The 21,575-nt window shown below is 41.5% G+C and overlaps 1 protein-coding gene across 3 annotated transcripts in view; it reads right to left on the reverse strand.

Moving 5' to 3' along the window:
* LOC117269805 (glutamate receptor 4) overlaps nt 1-21,575 on the reverse strand; it is a 188,169-nt gene that overhangs the window by 38,240 nt on the left and 128,354 nt on the right. For 2 of the 3 annotated variants that reach the window (XM_033647147.2, XM_033647139.2), the window contains exons 7-10: nt 18,452-18,619; nt 16,471-16,575; nt 13,231-13,341; nt 114-320 (exon numbers count right to left, since the gene is read on the reverse strand). In XM_033647147.2, coding sequence (XP_033503038.1) covers nt 114-320; nt 13,231-13,341; nt 16,471-16,575; nt 18,452-18,619 — 591 coding nt within the window. Of the gene's footprint in view, nt 1-113; nt 321-11,835; nt 11,973-13,230; nt 13,342-16,470; nt 16,576-18,451; nt 18,620-21,575 lie in introns of those variants that run through there. The other variant, XM_033647165.2, reaches the window with a different exon arrangement.

Consider the following 21,575-nt stretch of genomic DNA (forward strand, 5'->3'; position numbering starts at 1 on the left):
GAGTCAGCGTAGATGAAAAGCTCATTTCTGTCTTAACAGTGCTCGAGCTGGGAGAGGAGCCACTTCCTGTCATCTAAAGAGTCAAAAAAATAAATAAATAAAAAAGCTCTTACCCCGTACACCAGCTCCCCGACCATGCCGTTCCAAATCTTCGTCTCTGGGTCCCTGGCACCGTACTTTCCGTCGGGAACGATGGAGATTTTATACTTGATGCCGATGTGTTTGGCGATCTCAGAGGCCAGGTCCACGCAGTATCCCTCATACTGGTCATTGCCCTCGTACATCTCCCAGTTCTTCTTGAGCATCACATAGGGACCCTCCTACACAAGGGACCATAACCAGTGAACCAAACCGTCAGACAGACAGACACACGGACATGAGGGCTCGCACAATGGTTAACTGACGCACCAACAGACAACAGAATGACACACAGGACCTGTAGCTTATTGATACCAACCAGGGTTGAGTTTAAAGGGACCCTGCGTAGTTTTTGACCACTAGGAGTGCTGTGGAGCAATGCTGTTATGAGTGGGCCCCTGTTTTGTTTGGATCTCATGCACGACCATGCAGGTGATGCTGATGGTTTTGACAGTAAAATGTCTTGAAACAGAAATGCTGCAGACGATAACTGCTAGCTAGCAAACATGGATGTTAACAGTGTAGGCGTTAAATGTTTTATAAGGCAGGAAATTTGACATCTTCATTTGCCTCAAAGACACACACGATGCATTTTAGTGAAAAGCACTAAATGTCAATTTGTTTGTTCACAAGAAAACTCCTCAGGGTACCTTCAGTTTCTCAGTACAGAGCATGGAATACATCTGATTTGTCATTAAGCAATACAAAATAGTTTTAAAGCTGCACATTCATGGTCAACACATTCTCACTACGACCTCGTCACAAATCAACGTTTGGTCATGGACCTTCTTCGTCCAGATATGACATGCAAGGTGCCCTGGTTGTGTTGGTTGTTGATGTTCTGGGACACCGTGTCAAGTTCTGCTTGTTACATGCATTGTCTTCTTTCAAAATAAACTTTCCTTTCTGCAGGAAATTTACTGTTTACATACAGTCTCTTTTAAAATAAACACACTACGTCAGTACAACAACTCCTCCAACAACTTACGCATGTGGTTAGGTTTAGGAAAAAGGAACAGGGTTTGGCTTCAGAATCTTACGGGGTGCGTGCACCACTCTCCCGGTTGAAGGTCGGTTTTTATTGGACTCATCCACCACCATTCCCACCTGATCTACTCAGACTTTCGCCACCTCAACTTTCGCCTTCCGCTTCCTGCTTGGGTCGGCATCCTCTGTCACCTCGGCTCTTAATTTATAACTTTAAACCAGTTTTATGCCACGTCTAATGCACCAAGCGCCATTAAAGTATTACAGAACGCTGCAAGTCACTGTCCAAGCGCAGGATTTCGACAAGCTCGGAGTGAGACCTGGTTGTTTCGGTATCATCACTGACTGATATGACACAGCTGGTTACCTAAATTGGAAGGTGCAGTCGCTAATTCAAGTCAAGTTAAATCAAGTCCACATGATCAACATTCAGAATGTAGACTGTATTATATACTGACATTGCTTTGTCGTCATTTTGGGAACAAAACATGGTGCTACACTTGCCAAATTCCTCCAAAAGTGTCACAGAATATGAAACATAATTAATTCCAACCGGGGAATTTAAAATCTAGTTGTTGTTTTCTAAACAACTGAATTTTTAGTTTCCACAATAAAAATTTTAAGGTGAATGGATAATACTCACCAAGATGCACCGTGGGTGTCATAGTTAACCTCTCGTGTTATGTTTTTATGTTCACAGGGTTGTTTTCACTTTTTAATTAAAGACACCAGATATTTTCTAACACCATGGTCCATCTTTCATACTGATAATCCAAACCAGGAGAATTTCATGTCTTCCTCACATTACGTGAATGGACCCCTTTTTCTATCATTGACTAAATCAGAGACGATGATATATATATTTAGGAACTTTTATATGATTCTCTGTCTGTATTATGACTTTTTAAAAAAATTAACAATCATAGATACTCATAAAAGCTTTCCTCTTCCTTTCGATTGGCTGTTGTTCTAAAATAGCTGTCAAAATTAAAATGTTTTCTTAAACCCTTTTAAACTAAGAAGGCCTTGCAACCCCCCTTGAAGCTTTGGCGACCCTCAGGTTGGGAACCAGTGTAGAGTATAACAGACAGAGATGCATGTGTAATCACAATGACAGCCTCATGCTGTATGTACGCAGCTCTGACCAGAGATTAGGCAGGAAGAAGGAAAAAAAAAATCATCAAAGTGTTAATGTGGATCCACGATACACAGAGACTCAAAGAGAAGGGAGGGAAGTATGACTCAGCAGAATTGGAGGCAGACATAAAGCTGAAGGGAAGTGAGGAATGAGCTGCAGTCAGACTGAATGACTTAATACCTACAACAAGCCCTGAACACTTACAGTAATCAGGGGTGGCTACATCAGTCTACACTGTGACCAGCCGTGGGTTATAGATCATTAGACTCGCTATTGCTAAGAAAGTGATCTAAATGTAAAACTTGTCGTGTTTCTGCGCTCATATTTCCAAACAAATTACTTTTGTCATGGACGGCAGCCGATTGCATATTGAGAACGGAGAGCAATTTATTCCTGCGATGTGTTTGCTTGACATTGCCCCGGGCAGGAGCAAGGTAAACCAAAGTCTCTGCAGTGGGGAGAGAATGCAAATGCTCGGCTGAGCCTGCGGCACAACAAAAATATTACTGTACAACATAATGATGGTTCAAGTCTGCAGTTTGTATAAAAATAAGACATTGGGAATCTGAAATCTCTCTTTCACAGAGTAGTGCTCAGGCACAAAACATGCCAATTTAACAGCTGTCATTTTAGAGTGTCTGAGTCCCTGCAGACTTTAAACACAGCACAAAACTGTTCTTTTAACTCGAGCAGGTTATGATGCATTTATAATAAGTGCATTAAAATAACCAGATAAGCTTATGGCAAAACACAAAGATTAATGTTCTGCCTTTAACTATAAAGTATTCATCATTTTGTAGTTATTGCAATCATAATAAATTTACAGTTATACAATCAAAATGCCTCAAAGCAGATTAACCTGCTTCGGCCCCGGAGCAAACCCCTCGATTATTATCCTGTTCTGCGTGAGACAGTTTGAGGTAACTGGATCAGTTGTGAAATGTACTTAGGAATATGCACCACATTAGAAGAATATAAACTGATATAATAAAAGTTTAAAGCTACATTTTGACACACTTCTATAAAACAGATCAGGTTAACATAATCGACCTAAAGACCCTCTTTGTTTCTGTTTATATTCTGTTTTGGGATCATAGTACCAGAGTAAGTATTTAAACTGATGCCACAAAGTAAAACTGGAGCCTGTGGGGGCTGTCTGTTTGTATTTGTAAGTCTGTTCCTTTATGTCTTTAGCATCAGATTTTTCTTTCAAGTTATGATCATTAAGATTTTCATGAAATCAAACCCCTGAAGAAGCTGATCAATTTCTATACGTTCTGTAGTAGCAGGGTTTGTACACATTTTCATGGACAACCTTTTCCATGACTTTTCAAGACAGTGGTCACATGCTAAAATAAATAAATGAATACTGCCCTAATTGCCTGGTGTTTTTCAAACATATCAGATTCAAACTCTATTTAAGCATCATTTCAGCTTGTTGGCTACCTGAAGGGAGAGATGGAACATGTGGAGTAACTGAAGAAACTTGCCTGATGGTTAATAAAATGTTGTCAAACGTCGACACATATTCGGCGACAGCTGAAGAAAATAAATTTGTTGACATCAAAGGTGATCTACAGAAGATTGGTGAAACGATTTCATTTCACATAACAAAATTTCATGACTTTACCAAAACTTTCCATGAATTTTATTAATTCCAGGGCTTCTCCAGGCCTGGAAAATGTGAAAATGAAATTCTTTGACTTTCCCAGGTTTTCCATGACCGTGGAAACTCTGTAGTAGTTTTCACTGATAGTGGCTAGGGCTGCATGATTACATCCAAAATAATAATCTTGATTATTCTTATTATTTTTAAAGTTATTTGATAATTTTTATCTTATTTATCAAATCTTATTTATTTTTTTTTTCTGATTTTCTTTATTTTTAATTATTTTTATTATTTATTTTATTATCAGTATTGAGATCACAATAATTTATCACAATTATTCATTGATTTTATTGCACTGTCACATTAAAGATGGACAACATGGCTCCAGAAAGACAAAATATCCCAGATATGGCTGCTGCCACCCAGCGCTGGTGATGTTTTTTGCAGCCAGAGTCTTCGCAGTGGTGATCTCTGCAGTGTTAAGTTCCCGCCCAGACACCCGTCTGACCAATCCCAAGCAGCTCCACTGATGGCAGAGCCCACTGATTGGCGCAGCTGTCAATCATGACATCAAACCTCATTTTTATAGTATCGGATATCTAATTAAAACCAAACTTATCAGAGAAAAAGAACACTTGTCCTGCACACACCATGTCCCATCCACTAACATGGACGGGGTGGGGTTCATGACCTATACAGCAGCCAGGGGGCGATAAAAATGTTTTGTGTTCACTTTTGGGGAGCTGTCATGTTCTACATTCCCGCTAATTTACAAATCTCTGCATCAAGACACTTTTCAAAATAAGGTTCTTCTTCAGCTGAACTCAGCGCTTCTCCTATGGATACGTATCCGCCACTGTATTTTATTTCTTCATTTACATTTTACAGCCGTCACAGCACTGTGATGCGCCGCAGTGTTGCTGTCATAGATGTCTGATGTGTTATCACCGGACAAGGACAGGGATTCAGTGACATTAGTGATGATATTCTTGTTGGCCTTCATGCGTTCATCGCTCTGCAGATTGTGACGTTTTGTCAAGTGGTTAAATGAGTTTCATGAACTCTTTACATATGATTTGTCCTCTCCTAAATCCAAAATACTTTCAAACAACAGATGATGATGAAAATTGATGAACTGATGATTTTTCTTTTTGCATGTCTGCAGTTTCTGCAGCATTCAGGAAAGTTTTCTACAGGCTGCAGGGTGCACATGTGGGGGCATGACTGCTCTTCAAAAGTGGAGGCTGGCTGTTTAGGAAGCTCATGATTTAATATGCAGCGGCGTTTTCTATGAGTGGTGCACGCATTTTAAATGTTTACATCACAGGCAATCCGGTTCATTGTATTGTAAGAAACCACAATTGTGATTAACATTGTACAGCCCTAACAGTGGCAGAGTCCGCCATTTGGGATTCAGATCTATCTGCCCACAACCAATTAACAGGAAAGGAGGCATGCATGTTATCAGACATTATTGTTTATAATTTTATGTAATCAATAAATCAGCCTCACTCTTCACTTCCAATTTGCTAATGTTGTGTTAGAGCTTTATTACATTACTGCTAATGCTAACTCATCACTTCCTGCTGTCTGCTTCAGATTAAAAGCATGGTGTTGGCTTTTATTGTGAAGCAATAACAAAGAAAGAATAAAAATCAGAATAATAGTAAAAATTCCAAACATGATGGCTTTAACTGTCCTAAAAGAACCACTACAAGTAAAGCAATATCATGTTTTCTTCCACTGACAACTCTCCAAATGTTACAATGGCTGAAAAATAAAATTCACAATTTGCTTCTAATGAAGCTCGACCGTTTCAATGATGAAGACCTAATTTACGAGTTGATCTTCGCAGATGTTTTGGATGCATATCAGAGGGGAAAACAGCCCTAATGCATGTGATTTATGATAGCAGGGTGTGTGACAGTGCTGGCAGCCAGAGCAGCACAGGGAGTGGCAGAGATAAAGGATGCAGTCAGTGTTTCTGGCATGAGAAGAGAGCCGTGCTTCAGAGGTCTTCACAGCAAAGGCCAACAGGGCTGACAGGCCGGTCAATAATCCCAACCACACTGCTTCACTCACTGCCTAATGAGACTAATTAAACATGCCATTAAAAGCACACACACACAGACACACATACACACACACACACACACACTGAAGGCTGTCACAAATCCATACATACGTACATCAGGGTACATGCACATACACACACATCAGAATTGTCAGACTGTGCTGCCTCAAATCCGCCTGTTTATTTTGAAGTGTTTTGTGCGTTACGTGAGACAAACAATTTGTTGCTCTCTCTGATTGAATGTGAATAATATTAAGCAGCAATGATGGTCCTTATTTTACAATAACTTGACCACAAAAACAACCTTTCATGAAGCAAGCATCCATTAATGCTTCTCAGTAAGTGACTCATTTCTGGGTCTCAGTCATCAAAAGCCACTCGAGGCACTTATCTAATTTTTATATAAATTGAATGTGACTGTATGGCATTGAAAATGGACAACACATTTAAAGCACAACTAGGAAAAGTATTTGCAAATGTCCATTGTGTGTGTGTGTGTGTGTTTTTTTTCTTTGGATGAAGTGCCCTCAACTGACTGCTGTGGGACAGAATGGCCTTGTCGAGGGTTTTAGATCACAATGGTGTTTTAATGGGAGCCAGTATTGGTACAGATGAGCCTCAGCCTCATATACAACCTGTACACTTGCAGTAGTCACTGTCTGCTTGCAGCTATAAAAATGGACACAAGTAGAACTGAAAGTTACAGCATGGGTGAGCAACCTTTACAGAGCTTTGTTGTTTTCTCTTTAAATGCATTTTTTTTTAACTTTACAAACATCAGTGTTCCCACAAACACACAACACAACAAGCCTCATGCAAGAACATTTTCGTATTCTTACCCACAACCTCTCTTATTTCCCTTTTCCACAAGAATTAGTGCGTGTCTGTGGGTTTTTACAGAGGCTATAGACTCCTTTCCCTTTGCCAGTACACCGGCGTTGTGTACATGGCGAGTATGTCTTTCTGTGTGTGTGGGTTTTTATTTCGTGTGTGTCACATTTGACGTCACGGACAGGCTTAAGGACAGGTAAACAGTAGAGAGGACCATGGAGGCCTTTAAAAACTTTATGGTCTCTCTTTCAAACTCAGTGCAGACTAATTTGGATCAGTGTTTGAGCACTGCTTGGGCGGAGACGATCGTATTTTTGTGGTGGCTCGCCATTGAATCTCACCGGTAAAGGAGCTAAAATTGGCGTGTTCATCAGGGTGTTGTGTTCCCATTGATGGGATAAATACCCTTAACTACTGCAGAGCCATCTGACCTGGGTGTGAATGTAGATTGTAACCTTTCCCATTGCATTAAAGAGCCAGATGTTAGCGGGGATTTTTGTGCAGTGGGAAAGGGGTTTGGGGTTCCTAGTTGTATTAAGCAAACCTACTTCAATGAAAAAATGTTTGATGAATGCCAAAATTTGATTATCAAATTCAACCAATCCCTGTGAATTCAACTGAATCCAATTTTGTCCGATCACTGCAACTTTTCCACAATCTGACCAATTATCGAAGTTTCCCGTGAGTTTCGCTGATCATAGCAGTCCCCCCGCATCATCACATCACCAAACTCACTTCCTTGTTTCTGGCAAGAAAATTATAAAAAAGGATGATGGTAATTTGTATTGTCTGTTGAAGATGTGTTTCAGCCAATCTCAGGGCGTGTTTTGGTAGAAAAGTGTTTACCCCGTTTTTGTACAGATCATCAGGAAATTGCCTTGCACAGTCTTTAGCAGTAATTTTTGTCGGGGGATTTGAGACGCGTCTGTGGCATGTGTCTGCATCTTCACAACCAGAAACTAAGGTAAAGAAGGAAAGGTCATGATGTCAGTCAGCGTCAGCGTTTGAATTTTGCACTGGAGCCAGAGTTCGGTGTCACTTCTATTGGAGTGGCACATTCTCACTCCAACCTCGTCACTTGGTATCATCATTTGGTCATGGACTTTCCACGTCTACATATGATCCAAAAGGTACCCTGGGTGTGTTGGTTGTTGACGTTCTGGGACACTGTGTTACATGCATTGTCTTCTTTAAAAATAAACACACTACGTTGATTCAACACCACAAATTGATGTTTTTTTTAGGAAAAAAGAACAGGGTTTGGCTTTACAATCTTACAGGAAGTAAACACAGGCCTCCCAGGTGAAAGTTTGTTGGACCCATCCACCACCCCTCCCGCATGCTGGACTTGGACTTCTGCTGCCTTAACTTTCATTATTGTCCCGCAGTGTTTCCCCCTGACGCCACTGGGCTCCATTAAACAATAACAGCAACTGGCTGCATGTCATGCTGATATGAAAGGACAGTCCCTGACCAAGTCCCGGATATCAACGACTTTGGAGTGAGACTGGGTTAAATCCCACTATATCCCATCATATCTTTGTTGTTTCAATTTTGACTAAAAATCCTTCCACCAAATTAAAAAATACACATTATGTGACAGCTTTGCAGTGACACAAAGAATAAACGGTTTGACATGTTAGACGCCAAAAAGAAATGACTGTGACTAAAAGGATGTTATAGTCACTGAGAATCGCTTCAATATAGGTGATGTTATAACAGTATTTATATCGACGTTTTGCTCCACAGTTATCAGATTTAAACAAAAATCCTGTTACCAAATCTCTTTGTGAACTGACACGCCATGTATTTGAAATGGGTGACACATTTAAACTCCAGTTTCATTCAGATCTAACCTCTAATGCTAACCCAAGCTTTTTATACATGGACCACTGGTTATTTTTTTCTATGTCTCAAAATAATCAGTGAATCATTCATAAATGCCACTTTAAAACAAATGTGTTCGTACGAGAGATTCTTGCATGAGGCCTGATTTGTTCTCAAAACACCTCTGCAGTTTTATCATCAGCAGGGATTTGAAGTATTAAAACAGTCTCTATCCACAGAATCCAAACACGTCCTCCTCCCTTATTGAACAAAAGCCAAACAAAAACAATAATTATAGCGGGACCTTGTCTGTACTTGCCGCCCTCTGGCAGATTGAGAGTGTGCCAGGTGTAAAGTGCAATGGAGGAGTTTAAAGCCAAAGACGTACTTCATCAAAGCTTTCAGCATCGTCCTGCCAATAAGGTGACAGTCGAACTTTGTCCTTGTCTGAGGGAGTTTTACTGTTAGCGCACCAACCTCCAGGCAGCTATTAGACTTCATAGACGTCTGTTCACGCCTTAAGCTACAGACAAAATATAGCTATATACACTATAAATTAAATCCATAAGGTAAAAGCTATATCAAATGTAGGGTTCTGAAACAGTCTGATCTTTAGCCTCAGTCATAAACTAAACATACAGTTCAAAATAAAAGCCAGTAGCAGCTGTTAGCCATGCAACATTTTCAAAGTGCTAACTAGATAGTCAAAAAACAGTGTATAGACTCGTACAGAAGTAGCATCACTTATGACCTATTAGAAATGTGTGGTGGTGAATTTGTCTGCAGAGACTCTGTACTCTGCCTGTATTATATGATATGTATTTTAGCTACTTAAAAAAGTCCCACCGAAAAAAATCAATATCAGTTTAAGTGTACGCTATATTGAGAGAATTTTCATTGTGTTACCTTTTCGTCAGACGGGGAAGTTAACAGCTTCAGTTCCGTATCTGTGCTCTCGTCAAAGCCACCAGACTGCATTGACACAAACAGTAATTTTGGCTCGCTGAACACAGGAGCTGCTGGTCTACTGCTGCTTCAATCGGTAAGTTTTGTTATCGTGCGACTTTGGTGAATCTCGACTAAACGCCAAAGTCACACAATAACACAAAAAAACCTAACTGATTGCAGCAGTGGTAGACTGGCAGCTCCTGTGTTCTGTGATCTTAAATCACTGTTTTTCTAAATGGAGTCTGGTTTTGAAGAAAGCAACATCACTGCTTCAGTTCCCTGTTGAAAATTGCTATTTGACATTAAGGTAAAGCAGTGAAAATACTCTCAATATAGCGTGTATTTAAACTGATATTGATTGTTTATATAAAGATATAAATTGTTTTTCGGGAGCCCAGAAAAACCAACACATTCTTAATCCGACCTTGTCACATATTGACGTTTCGTCATGGATTTCCCACGTCCAGATATGACGTGCAAGGTACCCTGGGTGTGTTGGTTCTTGACATTCTGGGACACTGTCAAGTTCTGCCTGTTACATGTGTTGTCTTCTTTCAAGATACACTTCTCTTTTCACAGGAAATTTACCGTTTACATACAGTCTGTTTTCAAAATAAATGCACTACGTTGGCACAACACCGCAAGTTCTTTTCTTTCAACGACAAAAGCTCGTGGTTAGGTTCAGGGAAAAAGAACAGGGTTTGGCTTTAGACTCTTATAGGATACAAACACTGCTCTCTCAGGTGAAAGTCGGTGATTGTTTCCCTCGTTTCCCCCTGATGATGCCGGGTGCTGTTAAACTATAACAGCAACCGGCCATGTATCATGCCGAATTGAAAGGAAGCCCTTGTTTGTTGGTTTCTGATGCTGCAAGTCCCTGCCCAAGCGCCATATTTTGATCACTTCGGAGTGAGACTGGGCTTGAAAAACACAAGACTTAGACTGATGTTATCACCAGTCAGAGCAGCCGCAGCCGACATGGGCGTGCCATCTTTATCTTTACACACCATTTTGAAATACTAGTATTCACTAAAGTAAAGTTTCTTTTACGTCTGACCTCTCAACAGCCCTTTCTGACCCAAACAGCTGAGCTGAGGAGAAATACAGTGTGTGTACGATTTACAGTTGAGAAAGCCAAAGGGCTGTCTGACGGTGAGATAAAGCGGTACAAAGATCCTCAATATAGCGCCCACTTAGACTGATATTTTTAGGTGGGCCTTTTGTAAGATGGCTAAAATACATTTTGATATCAACCCTGTCCACAGCAGTGTAATGCTGAGCTTCCCCGGTGGGACTCCTGCCTGCTATTCCAAACTCTGGGTGTGCTGAACGTCATCCACTGAAGGTAACACATTGACTATAGATAAATACCTCATACAGCCCCACTTTAAAAATCCTGAACTATCCCTTTAAGTAGGTCTTGACTACAACACAGAGAGCGTACGGTACCAAGACAGGTCTGATGATTGGCCCGATTAATCAAACACTGATAGCAGAGCGCAACTAGCCTAAATGTTTAATGACAAACAAGAGCATTTCCCAACGTGCTGAAGTGCTCATTTATAACTGCTCCTTACAAGTTCCTCAGACACGGTGGCAGCCTCGATGCAATATAACTGTGGGACACTTCATTAAGTTTAAACAAACATTACTCTCACGAACATTAAAGCGGGAGTGAAAGGCAGCCGTCATAATGTAACTATAATATCATGCTGCATAAAAGCGTGATGGATATGAACTGGGATGATAATGAGAGCATTAGTCTTTCTAAGCTGTTTTAAAGCTTACAGGAAGCCGTCTGAGTGTGTAATGTTTTGTACGCTGGAGCAGGTAGTCGGAGAAAGTGACAGATTTAGTGCAAACAGGAACTCTGTGAGACAAAATGCATATTCACATCCTGGTACCGCCTCACGTTATCGTTCAGGGTCCTTTGCAAGAAAAATTACCAATTCAAATCAGGATGGGATTCAAGCTGTGATTGGCCACACACACACACACACACACACACACACACACACCAGGCATGACAATGTATGACTCTAACACACACAAACACGTGTAGTGGGAGCTTGTTTATGCTAGTGAACAGACACTGTGCTGTTAGGGACCCATTTTAGCCTCAATGGGTGTCCATCCACGAGCACCGTCCTTAAAAAAGACAGTGTCTTTTTCCCTCCATTTGCATTTCATTTTCCTCTCAAGGGGCTCCATTACGGCTCTGAGTGGCTCCATTTCTTGTTCACTTTTTCTGAACAGGGTGTCCATTAACATAGTTGCCGTGTCCCTCCTCTCGCCCAGTGTCTTTAGGGCTTCATTTTGGCTGGGGTTGTTGTGTCCATCACTCTGCCATTAAGAGCTTTCATATCCTGCTTGCGTCCAACTGGGGCTCAGTTTCTTAATATGGGGTTCCTCATCAGGGGCTGAAAAGAGGGAGGGATTGTGCTGAGCTGTGACTCTCTCTCATTCCCACCTCCTCCCCTTCCTCCACTCAGCTGCTACATGTACGCTCAAAATCTGGCTGCTTTGCTGTAGTCAGCCATGTCAGAGTCACTGCTACAGCCAGAGATTGACATGCCATGCAAAGGCCATTCATTTCTATCATGTGTAAAATGCTCTGATTGATATTGTGGCTGCATGGAACTCTTTTATGAACTCTTTTATCTGTGCAATGAGAACAAAACCGTCAGTAGCGGCAGCTGTTTGACTGCTTTTTGAGATGTTTATTGGCGCAATAAAGGAGAATGTAAGTGACGGTGGTTGATTCTGGAGTTGTATGATGGTTTATTGAAGTCTCTGTTGGAGTAGTAAAAAAGAAAGCCCCTTTCTTTAAGTGTCTTTTTACTGGTAATGTTATAACAAAGCATGTGTGTTCCCTAAACTCTGGTAGGTCACAGCACACACAATATAAGGGCCTTCAAGGCAGGTGAAGCGATGAAATCTGAGCTCTGCAAAGGAATATGCATCCGTGTAAACTTCCTCACTCCACCACTGGATACTTTTACTAAAGATCCTACGATATTTGATGTTCAAGGAGTTACGTATAATGAAATGTAGGCTATGTGGCTGCACACATAGACATTATTTCCACACCGTAAATCTGGTTGGTGCTCTAATTTAGGCCACGATAGGTGGATGATTGGTATCTCTACCCTTTTCATGACAGATTTCTCCATGTGACGACATCGAGTGGCAGAGAAGCTCTGACTCTTTGCTCTAAAGTTTGGCAACAAAACTTAACAAGTGATGATATTTTACACAGCTAAAGAAAAGTCAAACTCTACTGTAGATTCTGCAATTACACTACGTCTGCATCACTGATATAATACAGCATCAAACACGAGGAATGAGCCAGGAATGCAAAGGTGCTTGATGTCTAAGACTGTTAAAGTGCAAATACAGAGAGTGCTGTAGTCATACTTGTAAAGCACCTCATTAAAAGCTGAGGCACTTTACAAGGAGAAAGAGGTGAAGGATATCAGTGCAGCTGACCGCTGAACTTTAAGGTCCAGTTGTTGTGACAAAGGGAGGATGTGTAGCCACTCTGCATATCCCTCCAGTATCATGTTGAATGTGGTCTGCAGCAGCACTAGATAATAAAGTCTAAAGAATATGACTGCATGCGTGAGTGTGTGTCTGTCTGTGTGTGTGTGCGTTGGGGACAACATGCCGGTCTCTTACCATGATGGTAGTGACGACAACCGTGCGGTTCTCCATGCCAGAAGTGTCATTTGGAAGCAGCGGAGAGTCCTGGATCAGCACCAGTTTGTCTGCGTCGTTCCAATAACCGATCTGCCGAGAAAACTAAGTATGAGATTGTGTATTGGTGAATGTGTACATGTGTACTCACTAATGTACTCTAAAATGCAGTGTGTACAACTTGCTTTGCAATTTTAGAGGAGCCCTTTGTGTCTGAGCAGCACAGTGGAGCTCTTTGCTCGACAGAATTTGATGTAACTTTCCAAAACAACATAAAGGAAAGTCTCAATGTTCCTGTGTGTCTGTGTGTCTGTATGATGCCGAGATGTTTTGAACAAATTGCATATCCAAAGCACTTTGCAATTTGAAAAACACAAATGCAAAAGCCATAATGGAAGTGAGCATCGACATTAAAACGTGTCTGTTTGAGAAGTAACTTAAAAGTTGTTGGCTTGGTAATTATGATTACTATCGCTATGTCGATCCATCCATTTTCAGCCGCGAGCGAAGCACCCCAGACGTCCCTCTCCTTAGCAACATTTTCCAGCTCCTCCTTGGGGATCCTGAGGCGTCCCCAGGCCAGACGAGATATATAATCCCTCCAGCTTGTTCTGGGTCTGCCCCGGGGCCTCCTACCAGTGGGACGTGCCCAGAACACCTCTAACAGGAGGCATCCAGGAGGATCCTGATCAGATGCCGAACCACCTCAACTGACCCTATTCAACATGAGGGAGCAGCAGCTCTACTCCGAGCTCCCTCCAAATGTCCCAGCTTGAATTATTGCTATGTTATTGTCACAAATAAACAATAAAGTTTAGAATCTTAGTAGTAGTAGTTTCGTGCAGTAGTTTCATACTCATGTACTCCACCATCTAACCTTAGGGTATTATGAAGCTAGCTATGCAGTGATGTTAGCATTATATCACCTGAGGAAACCTATGCTGTACCTGTGACATGGAGACATAGATATATTAAGGCTGAAGTGTTGCTCAACACACTCGAGATACGGAAAGAAAGATATGCCAAAGAGAGCTTTTTTGGATTGACACTGTGGTTGCACTTCAGCCTACAGGCCTTTATGAGGATTTTGATATGATAGTTAAGCTGTAATCCAAGATGTTTTTCCATTTTTCTCACCTGATACCCTTTCATAACACTTTTGTTTTGAGATGTGTTTGCTATAGATTTGGGGATCTCTGATTAATGATGGCTTTAGCCTGATCTCTCTCAAAGCCCCATTCACTATGTGATGAAATTGTAATTCAGTACTTAAAAAAACGACAACTCAGGAGGAGTTTGTGCACAGGTGTGTTGCAAATGATTAGATTGAGATTGGTTACCTTGTACGCTCTGATGAAGGTCAAATTGACTGAAAGCTCAACAATAAAGTGAAATGCTGCCTAGATGTAAGTGTGTGGAAATCTTTTCTACGAACAAGTGTCGCTCAACAGAAATTAAACAGTCATGTTGTTTTCAATTTATGAGTTTTGCATTTGTGTCTTCAGTTAATGTGCTTGTGTTTTCCAAATTTGCAAAGTGCTCTGGACATGCAGTCTATTGGAAATGTATGGGTCACTGCATATTTGACTTTTTGACCTAAAAGTGGACATTTGTCATGACCAAAATGTAAAGCTTGAATTGAATTATCATTGAAATGGTCCAGTGATGGGGAATGTCTTGTATCTGTGTGATACTGAGAAGCTTCTAAATTATACTTTCAGTTAAAATATGAATCATACTTAACCGTCTATATAACTTTTTGATCAGATTAAAAAAAGAACTCCTGGCAGTTACCTAGAAGTAAAGCTGAAAACACGCCGGCGCCACTGCGGTGAATTGCGTCATGTGGCGCATGTTACGTGCCGCCCCTTGCACACACCGGATACGTCACGCTGCACTTTGTCAACAGATGACCACGCAAACTTATTACTACTTTAACTGAAAGAACTGTACTTCCTCTATATTTGCATTAGCTTAAAGTCATGTGTGTGCGTGTGCGGGTGGTTGATTAGCGCATAAGAATATGATTGATTACTAGTAGAATAAAAGATGGAAGAATAAAGTTGTAATTTTGATGTGAAAAAGCCGTTATAACCGAAGAACAAATAATATTTTCAGAACACAGTTGTAGAAGAAAAAAAAGGGTCGTAATATTTGGCAAAGGAGTATAATTAAATACTCCAGGGTAGTAAAGTGGTCAGTCTTAGTTTTAATTTAATTTCTGAACATTAATCCATCATGCTGTGACTCCTCTTAAAGACAACACATGGATGGAAACACTGACTCATTGCCCCGCCTCAGCTGAAACGCCCTCATGCAAGATTCCAATTTCAAGCTCAATGCTGTGCTCCTTCTTTTTGTCAGAAGCTATTTCATGTTCAGCTGACATTACTGTCGTCTTCCAGAAGTCCTTCAGGGTCAAACTGACCGAGTGGAACTGACAGACATGATATGTTGCGGTCACAATATTAGCGTCCTCTGTCTGATAAGAGGAGCCGCGCGGCACTGTGTGATTTTTAATAAACAGCCAACATCTGCAAACCAATATGGTGTCAAACTGATATATCGATCCTACAATAGACACAGAGCTTTGACAGCAGCCATAAGCAGCTATAAGTCAGTGAGAGCGGAGACGCTGAGCGAGCCAGCTGGCCTCTGGTTGGCCGCCGCTGGTGGGCAGCCAGAGGAAATGAGGAGCTGTGATTGGCTGATACCTCCTGCGTGCTGGGGCACTGGGATGATTGAGAAACATGGAAAATGCAGGAGAGAGGCTGTGACACACACACACACACACACACACACTCAACACCATGTCCTGACAGGACCCTTGCTGTTCACAGGAAGACAGGCCAAAGCAGCTTTTGATTGATGGGAACTCGTCTCAGCTTCCTCACCCCCTCCCCCTCCTCCCCTCTACCTTGATTGCTCTCTATTTCATTTCATCCTCTCGCCATCACTCTCACAAGTGCTCTCTCTCTCTCTCTTTTTCCCATTTTCCCCAGAATTTCGTCAACACACATCCATCCTCTCACATCACAAGCCGAGATGGTGGCAGAGGCTGAAGTTTTTTTTCTCCACAACCTACTTATGATAATAGGAAATGCCACACTACATACAGTGTCGTTGCAGCCCCCCGATACTTCACATGACAGCAGAGGATAGATTGTGCATGCTCACATATACTGACTGAATAAATGTAGGCAGTGTGGTGTGATGTTTTACCCGTCTGGGTCCATTATTCTTCAGTTCAAACACGTCCATAGTGTAGTTGACCCTGCGGCCATAGTGGTCAAACTGGACATTACCTGTTAATCCCTGCAGCCGGACCTGCACACAGAGGAGAGCAGAGAAATACAAACACACAGTGATCAAACAGCAGCAGACAGAATTAATTTAAAGGAAACCTGCAGCAGATCAGGATCCATTTTTAACAAAGGAGTTTAATAAATCAGCTTTTTACTAAGTGTTTTACAATGACAAAAGCAAATCAGTACAAGTGCACTGTAAACAAAAATGGTACTATACATTACCAAAAGGCAGTTCTGTGGATCATAATCATGGGGAACCTGTCTTGGTCTGATATGATACCCATTTTTTAAAGATGCTATACAGTGCCTTTCTCAAATAGTGCTGTATAGAGCCGTATTGTGTTAACGTTTTTGAGTCTGGGGGCCATTAAATAGTGCTAGATAATACCATGGATGAGTAAATATGCTTCTAAATGATCATTTTACTTAAACATAAATTGAATTTATTAATTTCTTACAAAATGTTGGCTTAAAAAGATTCAGGATCCTGCTCTAAATCATTACTAAGAAACACAATGTTAACTTTTCGAACCTGGAATATTTCTATGCATATGAGGGAGACTAGAATTAGAGCCTCGTGGTTGTACGCTTCCACAAACCAGTCAAGTTGCCCTTATAGTTGACATTCACGTCTGTGAAAATGTGGATGCTTCAAACACATCTCCCCCCAGCAGCACAGAAGATTGATACAACCAGCACAGTTTCAAGGTGGACACCCAGGATTAGTGTCACCAATTCAGTATCTGACCAAATGTTTTGCATTCTGTTCCTGAGATATGACGTTGAGTGATGGCCAAACTGTGATGTCACAGTGAAGTTGGCACTGTAAAATGACGTCACTTCATAATTTTACCCCATTAGACATTTTTTTTTACATTTTGTCATAGTGTATGAAATCTTGACCAAAACTCAAGAATTCGTACACAAATTATGACAACATTTCCATACAATGGCAAGAGGCATGTTTTGTGAGGTCACAGTAACCGTGACCTTTGACTTTCGATCAACAATTTCGAATCAGTTCGTCGTTAAGTCCAAGTGGATGTTTGTGCCAAATTAAGGCATTCTTGAGGTACTGCATTCACGAGAATGAAACAGACGAGGTCACTGGGACCTAATTGAATTAGTTCATCCTTGAGCTCAAGTGGACAGTTGTGCCAAATATAAAAAAAATTTCTCGAGTTGTGAGCTTTCACGTTGACAAAAACAGGAAGGACAACCCCAAAAGTAAGGCCTCTGAACACAGCTATCACCAACACAGAACCACTGCTTTAATGTGAGGAACCAATATTTTTCTGTGTGAATAAAAGTAAAATAAGATGGACCGTTTGATATCTAAAGTTAGATAGAAAATACTCTTAAGCCCCATTTCCACCGAGCAGTCAGGTACGGTTCAGTTCAGTTGACCTTTTTTTTTTTTTTTTCCAATTCCACTGTGAAAAGTTGTGGAAGGTACCAATGGAACCGTTCCGTACCGTCCCCATTTTTGGTCCCCCGTCTGTTGGGATACCTAGCACACAGATCTGGTACTAAAAGGTGGAGCTGTGAACACTCACTGCAGCATTGCGGAGTGCCGTTACTTGGGCAACACTAAACCCCTGAGCTTGCCTGAGAAGGACTAAATGCACAAACCTGCAATTTTTTAATATCCTGTGGAGAGAGACTCTCACTGCAGCCTGTTCTATTTCATTCTGAGCTGTAACTGTTTCTTGATTGTTCACCTCAATTTTGTTTTGGTACGTTGTGGCAAAAAAGTTTAGTGGAAAAAGAAAGAAGAAAGTTGAGTCTCCTCAAATCAGAAAATCAGTGTGTGATGTTTTATCTGTAAGCAGTCTGCAGCAGGCTAGCCTGCACCCTGCATTTCTCCTTTACTTCCTCCTCTGTTCCTCTCTCACCTGTTTGAGAGTACGCTCCATGTCAATGCCTTGGTTCCACGGGGCGGCGGGGTTGGCGAGACAGTCACCAGCGTTCCCCCGTCTGGAAATGTCCACCTTCTGCCTGCGCAGGTTCCTGAAGGCCTCTGCCATCACCATCACCCCGTCGTATGTCAGCGCTGAGGTGTACTGGGAGACAAAAGATACGGACGTTACTGTCGGCGCCATCAGGTTATTGTGCAAGTTTCTGTAGCAAGAAAAACAACCTCACATCACATAAAAACACTGCAGTAGGGATTACGGTTCAACTCTGGCCTATTAGATTTATTAAAATGAAATAAAAACACAGTACGGAGGCAGCGTGTGATTTGTAAATTACAGTCTCTGTAACCTGGAGGCCGACCTGCTGCTCTGTCTGTTTTGGGTGTACACAGCGCTGGGGGACACACACTAAGAAAAGGTATGAGGCCAATTAAATGCTGATTTAGCTGGACAGGCAAAATGTTCTGCAACATTTGCTGGTTAGATCTCCTTTAACACACTCTGCATAAGGCTGCCTCTGAGAGCACGCTGAGTTTCTGCAGGGCCAAGCAGTACGTCCTAACAGCCTGGCTGTTGCAGAGAAGCAGCAGTTTTACTCTGCTCATTATTTTCTGGAAATGGAAAGGAGGAGAAAGAGCGAGGAGAGAGAGCATATCCCCCATGGTGTATGCCTCCCAATTTCCCCTAATCTATCTTTGACCTGAGGATTCTGTGTTGCCTCTGATTATTTGCGTCTGCAAGAATCACTGTCTCCGTCATGAGTCGTACATTTCCCTAAAACTCACCTCCGGCATGGCACAAAACTAATTGAGTGAATGACGAAAAAGGCAAGAAGATGGAGGAGTGTGAGCTGGGGGGAAAGAAAGGGAAAAGGCGAGTGTTTTGTCCAGCCGGGTAGCAGTCTGGCATTAATTATCCCGGCTAGCAGGAGTTCATTAACTTCGCCTCCGGCCGGGGGTGAATCCTATTCATTAGCCCACTGCTCATTGTGACATTATGGCTCTCTGCAGAGACTGCTGCACTCTATCCCCCTGTTACTCTTTGACAAGCTGCCCACAGAAACACACACAAACAGTCGAGGTGTGGGATAAACTCACTAACAGTCAGGAGCATCTTCACTGCAATTAGGGACAGGGACCTGGACAGGGGGACGGATTAATTCCATGATCAGTCACATCAGTGCAGATTTCGGGGGTTCACAGGGGGACACGTCCTGCTCAATCTTTAGAACAAGTGCATTTGTCCCCCCCAGTAAAAACATGGCAGTAGCAGAAGACTTTTATTTGACAAATTTTTAAGACATTTACAAAATGAATTGATGCAGAAAAGGCAAAAATTGGTGCATTAAAAACTCTCCAGACTGCAGGAAATTAAAGTAATTATAGATCCAGTGTGGAGGATTTGAGTGGATATATTGGGAGAGATAGCAGATAATATAATAAGTGTGTTTTCTTTAGTGTTTCATCACCTGAAAATATGAATCACTGTGTATTTGTTACCTTAGAATGAGCCATTTGTATGTGTATATATATATATATATATATATATATATATAATATACCATCGTATTTAGCAGCCCCTCCATGATTTTTAACCCAAACATCAAACTGCTTTATTTATTGTTTTTACTGGTTTTAACCACCAGGGGTCTTATTAATAAACCAGTGCGTAGGATGCATACTAAAAGTGTGTGTGCAGACACAATGTTGTGCGCCAAAAAATATTCTGATTTATAAAACCCTGTGTATGTCTAACACTGCACAATTTCCTTTCATAAATCACCAAATCAACTAGGAATTATCCGAGCGTGGATCAGCCTCATATCCGGCCCTCTACATGCCTACATTCAGCCATAAAAGGTCGGTGTAAAGAGCCTCACGAATGTTGATGAGCCTCCTGATCAGCGGTTCTTTATGATTACCAGTCTCACCACGGTAGGTTTACAGCATCAGACTGATTGCGTCTCAGCTTGTCAAAATGATCATGACAGTCAGTGGTATTCCTCACCCTGAGATCAGTGTTGGGCAGTAACGCGTTACAGTATTAACATTAGTTTTTCCAGTAACTAGTAGTGTGACTAATTACTAATGATATTTCAGTAATAATATTACAGTAACCCTAAAAACAAACAACTCCTTACAACATTACTTTTGTTTTCACATCACCACCATGTGCCCTTGCCACAGCAGCCGCAGGTTCAGTCCCAGCCTGTGGCCCTTTGCTGCATGTTGTCTCTCTCTTCCCCTTTGACGCTTCAAAACTGTCCTGTCATTTAAGGCCAAAAAGCCTAAAAAATAATCTTTTTTAAAAAAGGGGGGATAAAAGTCAGGTATGATATGAGGCGAAAGATTATATATTCTACATATAACGACTCCTTTCACACCTAATTTCTACAATCTGGCTTCAGTTCACCACCTCACCATCTGCATCGCCACTGTCCCCTGTCTCCAAAATGTTTGTACATATAGGTCAGAGTTTCTGCACCAGTGCACACACTCTCCCGTCAAGTTTGTTTTTATAAATCACAACATCTGCACCGGAAGTGGCGCACGCCTCTTTTAGGCCTCATTTTACGTGCACATAATGGTTATCAATGAGGCCCCTGGAAGAGACCTCCGCGGATAATTTAGCTAACAGCAAAAACCTCCCGAATGTCTGGATTATTAGTTATCAGAGAAAAAAGTGAGCACACATTCGCAGGTGCTGAGCTACCGGCCCGTCTCCAACATGCCGAACAGCGTGTTGTAACATGTTGTAATGCTGATTTGTAATGTGAAACTGCTTTATTCAGTGTTTTTAGTGATTTAAATCACCAGGGGTCTCATTTATAAAACAGTGCATAGGATCCATAGTAAAAATGTATGTACGAACAAAAGCCAAAAATGGCGTGCGCCAAAAAATATTCAACAATTTCTACCATCAGGCCTCCACCTCACCATCTGCATCGCCAATTTCCTGTTTCCAAAATGTTCGTAAACATGGGTCAAAGATTTTCCCATCAAGTCTGTTTTTACAGATCACAACTTTAGCGAGGGAAGTGGCGCACGCCTCTTTCTAGACTCGTTCTGTGCATACGCAATGTTTATAAATGGGACCCCTGGCT

The sequence above is a fragment of the Epinephelus lanceolatus genome, chromosome 11 (assembly GCF_041903045.1).
Source record: "Epinephelus lanceolatus isolate andai-2023 chromosome 11, ASM4190304v1, whole genome shotgun sequence".
In the NCBI taxonomy this organism is placed as follows: domain Eukaryota; kingdom Metazoa; phylum Chordata; class Actinopteri; order Perciformes; family Serranidae; genus Epinephelus; species Epinephelus lanceolatus.